Consider the following 11,333-nt stretch of genomic DNA (forward strand, 5'->3'; position numbering starts at 1 on the left):
AAAGAATTTTTGTTATGGATACCTATGCTGCCCATGTGATCTCTTTTTAAAAAAAAAAAAAGTTATTATGTGATCCCTATGTTGTCCATGTGATTAGCTTGAAAAAAAAATTGTAATATGTGTATATAAGATGTCCATATGGTTTTAAGTGTAGTTTGCATATATGTTGTCCATATGGATTTTAAGTTGAAATTTTTTTTGTAATGTATATATACAAGTTGTCCATGTTGTTCAATTTGTTAGTTTGTTAATGTCTACTGGTAGTTAGTTTTACTTCAATTTGTTTTCTTGATTAGTTAGTTTGTTACTTAATTTGTTTTGTTTTTGTGCAGATTTTTCAACGGAACCAACTCGTGCTCGGCCACCTGTGGTAAGTAAATGACAAAAACAATGCAAATCGGGTAAATACCCGTGGTGAGTAAGTGATGCAAACGTATCACATGTTATTTAATTTATTGAATGCAGCACTTTATTGTTCACACACTCACTTAGTTGTTGATATCTAGGACTGCTTTGTTGGAGTTCGGAGATCATGCTGAGCATGATTTTAATGTAGAAATATGGAAGTGTTCTTATTTTTGGAGTACGGAGTCCATGCTAAGCATGGTAGTAGTTAGTGAGATATTGAAGTGTGTTTGCTGCAGGTACATGTTTGCCATTTATTTGATATGAATGATTATGATGTATTGCAATGTTTGATGTAATTGTATCCATGCTTGCATGTAGTTACTTTCAATTTGATTTTGACTTCCATGTGAAATTTTATAATAAAAGCATGCTTCAAATGATTGTATCATGTCATTAATAGTTTTCACATGAAAATATTAAGTTATCAATGCATGCATCAAAATTCTTGTTATTGTTTGACATAGTATATTGCATGATAAATTTGATATTTTCTTCATCGTCGCATTCTGATTGTTTTTTTCTTAATTCGTTAGGATACTATTCGTAACATCATACGACAGAATGACTGCAAACCGTGAATGGATGTACCGTAGGATAGTGGACAATGAGTTATCGCATGAATATATGGATGGTGTCGATAGTTTTATTGAATTTGCAACGGCGAGTGTCAGTACGGTAGATCCCACAGGTCGGATTAGGTGTCCCTGCAAGATTTGTAAGAATAATCGATTTGTAGAACCTCATGGCGTTAGACATCACCTATACAGGAAGGGTTTTGTGAGTGATTATCAAAACTGGGCGTTTCATGGAGAAGAATTTAGAAACGATTTTGATGCACGGGTGAATGTGGTGCACGATAATCCATATACGAATTTGATATTTGATGCTGCAGGAACAGAACTGGGTTCTGCTATGAGTTCTAGTGATGTAAGAACTGTCGTAGATGAAGAATCACCAAACGATGCAGCTAGTAGATTTTATGATTTACTTAAAGATGCTGATGAGCCACTTTGGAACGGTTGTGAGAGTCACACTATCTTGTCTGCAGTTCTTCAACTAATGAATTTGAAGTCCGAGTATAATTTGAGTCAATCATGTTTTGACCGTTTGTGCATGATTGTGAAGAGTATGTTGCCTAAAGATGAGAAATTGCCACAAAATTTCTATCGTGCGAAAGTTATGGTCAACGCTCTAGGTATGGGTTACAAAAAGATTGATGCTTGTCCAAATCACTGCATGTTGTATTTCAAGGAGCAGGAAAACGACATATCATGCCCGTCATGTGGGCATCCTCGGTTCAAGCCAAAGACAAGAGGCAATGGTAGCACGAGATCAAAGGAAGTTTCATACAAGTCGCTCCGCTACTTTCCTATCACTCCTAGATTGCAGCGATTGTATATGTCTTCAAAGACAGCTAAACACATGAGATGGCATGCAAATAAAGTTCGACACGATGAAAACAAGATCACGCATCCTGTTGACGCTGAAGCTTGGAAGCACTTTGATCGTACTCATCAGAACTTCGCAATGGAAGTGCGAAATGTTAGACTCGGTCTATGTACAGATGGATTTAATCCATTTGGGGGTAGATCAACTCCATACTCATGCTGGCCAGTATTTGTAACTCCATACAACCTTCCACCAAGCTTGTGTATGAAACGTCCAAATCTTTTCTTGTCTCTGTTGATCCCTGGTCCGACCTCACCTGGCCAAAATCTTGATGTATATCTAAGGCCATTGATTGATGAATTAAAAGTACTGTGGGATGACGGTGTTACCACGTATGATGCCCACAAAAAACAAAATTTCAACATGAAGGCCGCTGTTCTATGGACAATCAGTGACTTCCCTGCATATGGTATGTTATCTGGTTGGAGCACACATGGGAGGTTGGCTTGTCCGTACTGCATGGAGGATTCCAAAGCTTTTAGATTGAGGCATGGAAGGAAGCCTTGCTGGTTTGATTGCCATCGTCGATTTCTACCCAGCGATCATCCGTTCCGACGTCAAAAGAATGCATTTACAGCAGGCACAACTGAAATGGAAGGTCCATCCTCAAGATTGTCTGGCATAGAGATTTTAAGAAGATTGCGATACTTTCCAGATGTATTAACAGATGCCCGCAGTCCTACACCCTTCCGTGGATTTGGGAAGGAACACAATTGGACGAAAAAATCTATTTTTTGGGAACTACCGTATTGGCCGACCCTATTGATACGACATAATTTGGATGTGATGCATGTAGAGAAAAATGTGTTTGATAATGTGTTCAATACAGTAATGAATATTAAAGGAAAAACGAGGGATAATCCGAAGGCTCGTATGGATTTAAAATTAATATGTAAAAGACCAGAATTGGAACTCAAAGAGTATAATGGCAAAGTACTGAAACCAAAGGCGAAGTACGTGCTCGGACCTGATCAAATAAAACATGTATGTCAATGGTTGAGACAACTGAGATTTCCAGATGGATATGTCTCTAACATTGCTCGGGCTGTGAAGATTGACGATGGACAGTTATATGGGTTGAAGAGCCATGATTGTCATATCTTTATGCAACGATTGATACCCCTAGCATTCCATGATATGTTAGACAAACCTATATGGGGGGTATTGTCTGAGTTGAGCGGATTTTTCAGAACATTGTGCGCATCGGAGGTCATTGTATCAGATGTAAAGAATCTCGAGGACTCTGTCATCACCACTGTTTGTCTGTTAGAAAAGATATTTACGCCAACATTTTTCGATGTTATGGAACATTTGATCATACATTTGCCATATGAACTAAGGGTTGGTGGCCCTGTGCAATATCGATGGATGTACCCATTTGAAAGGTATATGTTTTTTTATATTTGTCTCTTTAATGACAGATATTTAAAATTTGCAATGTATATTCTTGTCAGATGCATGCTCGACCTAAAAAAAAAGGTTCGTAATAAAGCAAGAGTAGAAGGCTCTATTTGTGAGGCGTACACTTTAGAAGAGATTTCAAATTTCTCATCTATGTACTTCGAACCTCATATTTCAACATGTTACACATGCCCGCCCCGTAACGATGATGGAGAACAAGTAACTGTAGCTGACAAGCTGTCGATATTTCAACGACTTGGGCATGCATTTGGTAGTTGCCGATCAAGGCTATTGACAGATCGAGAGCAAGATGCAGCACACATCTATATTCTTTTTAATTGTTCAGCGATCGACCCATACATCGAGTAAGTATATGTATATGCAACTCAATTATAAATCCTTTTATGTTCTATATGTGGATACATGGCTCGGTAATATAAGTATTTGTGGTTTGCAGACGATTTGATCTGGAGTTGCAAAGCAAAGTTTCACATCTCACTAATGCAGAAGTACAAAAAGAACGTGAAACTAAGTTTGTGGAGTGGTTGAAACAGTTGGTAAAGAAGCTAACATAAATTTTGTACTTATAAACAACACTAAGTTACTTAATTGATCGTGATCACAATAATTGTTTATGTCTGTGCGTAGGTTCGCCATGGTGATGTTAAAGATCAAGGAATATGTGATTTAGAAAATGGTCCGACCAAAGTTGTGCAATGCTACAACGGGTATATCGTAAATGGTTATCGATTCCATACAAAAGACTACGGTATAAACAAATCAACGATAAATAGTGGCGTGTGTGTCAAGGGTAGCAGCTACGGTGAAAATGAACATGATTACTACGGTGTTATAGAGGAAATAATGGAGTTGACTTACTTAGGCATGAATAACAGGGTTACGGTATTCAAGTGTCATTGGTTTGATCCAACTGCAACAAGACTCGACAAAGCTTCAGGCATTGTGGAGGTGAATCATAAATCCAGGTTTGGAACATATGAACCATTCATATTAGCCTCGCAAGCTCAACAAGTTTATTATACTTCATATCCGAGTATAAAAAAGTCAGATAGAAATGAATGGTGGGCAGTTTGCAAGGTGAAATCCAAACTATACCCCGAGTATGATCAGTTACAAGAAGATGAGTTAGCTGAAGACAGTGATTACTATCAATCAGATGATGTCTGTGACTTCGCTTATGGTCACGATGTTGCGCATGATATGCATGTCATATCTCCATTGGCTGATGAAACATTCATAGAGGAATGTGATCCAAATGATGTACCAAGTGGATGGGCAAACAATGAAGAAGAAGAAGAAGAAGAAGAAGAAGAAGAAGAAGAAGAAGAAGAAGAAGAAGAAGAAGAAAGTCAAACTAGTGACGAGGAAGAATTCTCAAGCTAGTGAAAAAAATCTTATACTACAAACCTCTATTTAAATGCATTGTAATACTTGATGTGAGTTGTATTGCAATACTTGGTGTGAATGATTAAAAATTTTATTTCAATGTATTGTAATACTTGATACGAATGATTCGAATATATTGTAATTTATCTGAATGTATTATAATTTATGCAATTAACGAATGATTTGAATTAGTGCAATACTTGATGTCAATGATTTGAATTATTTGAATGCATTGCAATGCTTGATGTGAATGACTTGAATGCATTGTAATACTTGATGTGAATTATTTGACATATGTTATTTGTTAGAATATGGTTCGTGGAGGTTATAGTGGTCGCTCATCCAGTAGTAGCCAGGCTCAACCTTCATCTTCACGGGCTCCTGTGATAGGTATATCATATAACTAATTAGATGCTTGATTAGTTCAAATGCACATTCTGAGAACTTGGTGTGTATTTTTTTACAGATGATGTTGCGCCTGTACACGACCCACCTACACCAGTTGATCGCACAAGTCAACAGCCAACACAGGAAACAGGGTCTTCACAGGCTGGCACAAGAAGACTCATTCGAATAGTGTATATCGATAATCGACCGTAAGTATTTTGTTTTCAATTATTGCATATCTTTTAAATATTTTATATTGATATTTACTGTGTAACAATTCATGTGCAGCACGAGGTTTGAGCCACAAGAAGTAGTACGGGAGATTAGGAATTCACTTCTTCAACATCTACCAGGACCAGTTGCTCAATGGAAATAGTACCCAAAGGAGGTATTAGACAGATTGTGGTCATCATTCATGGTATACAGTTGTTCCTCATAGTTAATGTGTTTCATATTTAATTTATTTAAGCAATGTCTACTAACTTTCTGAAAATATTTGTAGGCTTCGAATCGCTTTGCAACTACGGTGGAAGAAAATGATGCAAGGAAGGTGTGGCAGAAGGTGGCTGCCAATCGATTTGCAGACATGCTGCACACTATGAAGACTGCAGCAAAAAAAGCATCTGGCGTAGTAGATGATCCATTACTGTGGAAGGGCCAGGGTCCTATTACTATCAGGAGAGATTACTGGGATGAAATGTGCGATATGTGGGCGGGAGATGCATTTAAAAATCGCTCTGCGAAGGCTTCACAAAATCGATCGAAGATGCCCGAAGCCCATCTACACACAGGTGGATCTAAGACATTTGGGAGCCACCTAAAGAAAATGGTAACTCATCAATATATAATATTAATTTTATAAGTATAGTTGCAAATTTGTGTACTAAATCTTTTGTCATTTAACTTCGCAGGAAGCAGAAAAAGGAGGCAGTGTACCATATAAGGATGTGTTTGTAGAAACACATAAACGGAAGACCACGGGAGTCTTCGTATCAGAGAAGGCGAGAACGACAACGGTATGTATTAATTCTATTAATAATCATTGCAATATATATGCAAGTCATCATAATGTTATCATTAATTATTAATGAATACTTTAAACATTATTTTGTAGGAGGCATATGAGCAACAAATGATAGAGCGATATGGTGAAGACGCTACTCAGCATCCATCATTTGATCCTACAGCATGGGTGACTGCAGCAGGTGAACCCAAAAAAGGTCGCGTGTTCGGGTTTGGGAGTAATATGAACACTTCACCAGTTATTGGTTCTTCCAGTTACGGCTCACCAACTTCTTGCGCCGACATAAGCTCCAAGCAGCCGACTATTCTTTCCGGTGATGATGTACGCGAGATCATTAATGAATCACTGAATAACTACTTCCAATACACCGTCGCCCCCTTTCTCCGAAATGAGATCAAGGCCGCTGTTCAGGATAGGGGATATTCGATTCCAGGTCCCTCTCAGGTATAATCACATATATAGTTTTTTTGACTATCTTAAAGCACATCTGAGCATGGTAGAATCACATATAGAGTTTTTCTAGATGCCTTAGAACACATATGAACATGCTATAATCACATATTCAATTTTTTTACTGCCTTAGCACACATATGAGCATGATAGAATCACATATATATATATTTAACTTTTTGTCTGTCTTAGAGCACATATGAGCATGATAGAATCACATATAAAGTTTTTTTGATTGCATTAGAACACATAAGCATGCTATAATCACATATTCAGTTTTTTTACTGCCTAAGAACACATATGAGCATATTATAATCACATATTCTGTTTTTTGACTGCCTTAGCACACATATGAACATGCTATAATAACATATAGAGTTTTTTAACTGCCTTAGAACACATATGAACATGTTATATATCATTTATGATAGAATCACATATAAAATTTTTGGCTTTGCCTGCCTTAGAGCACATATGAGCATGCTATATTCACATATTCAATTTTTTTACTGCCTTAGCACACATACGAGCATGATCGAATCACATATATAGTTTTTTGCCTGCCTTAAAGCACATCTGAGCATGGTAGAATCACATATAGAGTTTTTTTATATGCCTTAGAACACATATGAACATGCTATAATCACATATTCAATTTTTTGACTGCCTTAGCACACATATGAGCATGATAGAATCACATATAGAGTTTTTTTATTGCCTTAGATCACACATGAGCACATGATAGAATCACATATAGTGTGTAATTTATTTCATTATATTTTGTTTATCAATACTGACTGTTCTTTTCTTGTGTAGGCTGCTAGCGATAATCAGGGTAGTGGAGCTGAAGGGACAGATAAAGACAATGAACAAGAAGACGCACAAAATCTTGGCGATGATTAGAGGACTGTGTTGAAGAAGTTCTATTTTTTTTATTTTTCCTAATTGTAATTGTTGAATTGTAAATAATTAAACTTCTTAGTTTTAAGGTGGAACGATTAATTATTATAGATACTTGTTATATGAATTTTTTTGTGTGGTTTGTTTTTTATTTACAGGAAATATAAATTGTACAGGAAATATAAATTGTACAGTTCTCCGTAATTAATTTTTAAATAAATTTTTTTTTATTTTTTTTCGTTTTTGCGACGGATGATTCCGTCGCTATTCATATTAATCTAGCGACGGCTTAGCGACGGAATTAAATCCGTCGCCACGCCGTGGTCGCCGTTTAGTACCGGCGGATTGGCGACGGAATATAGCGCTCGTTATTCCGTCGCAATTAGCGACGGAATTATTCCATCGCCAGTTAGCGTCGAAATATTCGCGACGTAAGCATACTGTTGCCGCGTTGTCGCTAATCCGTCGCTAACATGGTTAGCGACGGATTAGCGACGGAAGGTGGTCGTCGCTAATCTACTGCTCTGTTGTAGTGTACAATTCGTAAGACAAGAAAGCCTTCGCCGTTTGAGGGGGATGACTCTTAGAGAAATCATCCGCCAATCTGATATATGTGAGGGTTATGTAAAGAACATTGAGAATGAAAAAGATAGGAACAAATTATTGGATATTTATTATGCGAAGCCTGATCTTTCAGATATTGAAGATGAAAAGCAAACAAAGAAAGATGAGGAAGAACTAAAGATGAAGAAGAAGAAGAAGAAGAAGAAGGATGACAAAAAGAAGGAAAAGCAAAGGAAGAAGAAGGAGAATGAAAACTACATGCACTTATGAGACAAAATGATTTCTTCTCGCCGACCATGCAAAATTAAATCTAGATGCACATCATTCTTCATGATCGTCAGTTGCATCGCACTATACTATGCATCAAGTTGTTATTTACTGTGCCAATAAAAGAAATGACTTATCGTATATGTGTGTTGACAATAGCGATTCAAGAGATAGCGATTTAATGACATCTATAATACTGCAAAGCGATTTCAATTTTAATCGCTAAATGAACAACGATTTGAATACGCACATCGCCACCACAATCATGCAACAATGTAAATAGTATGTTAAATACAAATATCATACAAATCGACACTAGCAAACACATAATATGTTACAAATTGATATACATATCGCATAATATATTACAAATCGATACAAAAATTTAGCATAATAGGTTACAAATCGATATTAACAAACAAAACAATATTTCGCAAATCGATAGTATGTTACTATAACCGAGATTTGCGTTATACTATTCCAATATTTTCTATACAAAGGCAAATCGTTGTTGCTTACATAGACGTCATTGCTTAAGTCGCAAACATCACAACCGAAATCCAGGTCTCACAAGGCATATCGATTTTTGACAACGAGCGGGATGTGAAACAACATCTCTTTAACAAATGAATGACACATATTTTCATAACAAAGGCAAATCATTGTAGCAAAATTATGATTTATGATTTACACATTTAAAGCAGCAACGATTTATACATTTAATGCAGTAGAGATTTATGATTTATAAAGTTACCAAGGTTTGTAATCAAGTTTGCTAAATCGTACAACAATGTTTAATGTTGAAGTCCAAACATTATAACTATATGTACTTATGAAGGATGTGATATCTATATCAATTTGTATGTTTGAAGCAGAGATTTGTACATTTAAAGCAGGAACGCTAAAACCCTTAATGCCTAAACCCTAACCTTAAAACCTAAAACCTAAACCTAAATCCTACACCCTAAACCTAAACCCTTAATATCTTACTAAACCCTAACCCTAAACCCTAAACCCTTAACCTAAACCATAAACCATTAATATCTTACTAAACCCTAACTCTAAACCCTAAACCCTAACCCTAAACCCTAACCCTAAACCCTTAACCTAAACCCTAAACTCTTAATATCTTACTAAACCCTAACCCTAAACCCTAAACCCTAACCCTAAACCCTTAATATCTTACTAAACCATAATGCTAAACCATAAACCCTTAATATATTACTAAACTCTAAACCTTAAACCCTAAACCCTTAATATCTTACTAAACCCTAACCCTAAACCCTAACTATAAACCCTTAATATCTTACTAAACTGTAATGCTAAACCATAAACCCTTAATATATTACTAAACCCTAAACCTTAAGCCCTAAACCCTAAACCCTAACCCTAAACCCTTAATATCTTACTAAACCATAACCCTAAACCCTAACCCTAAACCCTTAACCTAAACCCTAACCCAAAACTCTAAACCCTAACCTTCAATATCTTACTAAACCGCAATGCTAAACCATAAGCCCTTAATATATTACTAAACCCTAAACCTTAAACCCTAAACCCTAACCCTAAAACCTATAAACTAAACCCTATAACTAAACCTTCGTTTATGAAGATGATTCAGTATATCGATTTATAAGCTATAAACAAGAATTTTCATATCGATTTGTATGATATTTGATCATCGATTTGCGTTATACTATGACAATATTTTCGTAACAAAGGCAAATCGACTAAACATTACAACGATTTTAAAGATATCAATAGGATTTTCCATATCGATTTAAGAAAATGTTTTGATTCTTAATATCGATTTAAGATAGTGTTTTGAATCTAAATATCATTTTTTAAGATATCAAAACGAATTTTCAAATCGATTTAAGATATTGTTATGAATCTTAATATCAATTTTTATGTTGATTCTTGATATCGATTTAAGTTATTGTTTTGATTCTTAATATCGATTTATATATTATTGTTATGATTCTAAATATCAAGTTATATGTTGATTCTGTATAACGATTTATAAGCTATCAACAAGAATTTCCATATCGATTTGTATGATGCTATGACAATATTTTTGTAACAAAGGCAAATGGACTAATCTGTTGTCACTGAACAAATCATTGTAATGAACGATGTTCATAAATAAAAATTAAACAATCATTTAGCGTTGTGTATAGTGAAAATGCAATTGATTTGCTTTTACGAGCTGTTCCTATTGCGATTTACACAGTTGAGTTAATAAACGTCTGAAACGGTGAATTATGAAACCTAAAAGCAATTTACTAGTAATGAATTGCTTTGCATAATTTTTGATAAACAACTGAAACAATTTGCACAAACACGCTTTATACTCATAGACCATGATTTTTATCCGATATGGCTGACATAGACGTCATTGTGTAAATCGTTATACCAACGTGATTTACACAATGACGTCTGTCTTTTAGACAATGAGCTTTGTCTAAGTGAATGACACATACCATCACGATTTACACAATGACGTATGAAGGCCACGTGCTATCATGACTTGCTTTTACAAACACATATCATTCTTGCCGTAATTTCGTAACTACAAATCCACATAATTTAAAACCACATTCATATACAAAAAAATATTAGAATTTAGATACAAAACATCATGACCAATGGTTTGGCTTAGATACAATACATGACCATCATCAAGAAAGAAAATAGATATCACCATAAGTATGAAACCCACGTCCAAAATAGTGATATGCTTCTAATGCAATCCAGGTGCGGGAATGTGAAAAGATATTTATGGGAGGACATTTCCATCAAACACATATCTATCTTTATGAGACTCCCATTTTTATAGAAGCGATCACCAAAACATCTGTATCATTCATCGTCGAGTTCATTTCCTACTGCAAAGCGATTCTATTTGCAGTTGCAGATACATCCTCTCCAAGAAAATAAGCTCATTAGTAATGGCATGCCACTGCACCATTTCCCTCGGGCTGAGGCTGATAGAGACTCGAGCAATGATGCACCTTGAGAATATGCTTCACAAACTTCAGCTCAGGCACTGTCCCCTTAAAGAGCCGATGGGCTA

General features: G+C 35.7%; 1 protein-coding gene across 2 annotated transcripts; it reads left to right on the forward strand.

Moving 5' to 3' along the window:
- The first annotated feature begins 295 nt into the window (after window positions 1–295).
- LOC149819532 (uncharacterized) lies at window positions 296–7,544 on the forward strand. 2 transcript variants are annotated; one of them, XR_016427387.1, is made up of 2 exons: window positions 296–370; window positions 7,343–7,544. XR_016427387.1 is itself a non-coding variant. In XM_089985677.1 (2 exons), the coding sequence occupies exons 1-2, from the start codon at window positions 6,299–6,301 to the stop codon at window positions 7,427–7,429; spliced, it is 309 nt and encodes a 102-aa protein (XP_089841803.1). In that variant the 5' UTR covers window positions 6,212–6,298; the 3' UTR covers window positions 7,430–7,544. The 2 variants fall into 2 exon arrangements, 1 of the variants encoding a protein (XP_089841803.1); XM_089985677.1 differs by lacking the exon at window positions 296–370 and adding an exon at window positions 6,212–6,520.
- The last annotated feature ends 3,789 nt before the right edge of the window (window positions 7,545–11,333 follow it).

This window comes from Nuphar pumila, chromosome 13, assembly GCF_984573655.1.
Source record: "Nuphar pumila chromosome 13, dmNupPumi1.hap1.1, whole genome shotgun sequence".
NCBI classification, from domain to species: domain Eukaryota; kingdom Viridiplantae; phylum Streptophyta; class Magnoliopsida; order Nymphaeales; family Nymphaeaceae; genus Nuphar; species Nuphar pumila.

Bases quoted from the DNA above. Each gene is read 5' to 3' on its own strand.
- LOC149819532 (XM_089985677.1), top strand. From the start codon at position 6,299: ATGAACACTTCACCAGTTATTGGTTCTTCCAGTTACGGCTCACCAACT. The intron at 6,521-7,342 runs GTATAATCACAT...TTTCTTGTGTAG, and splicing joins CGATTCCAGGTCCCTCTCAG to GCTGCTAGCGATAATCAGGG.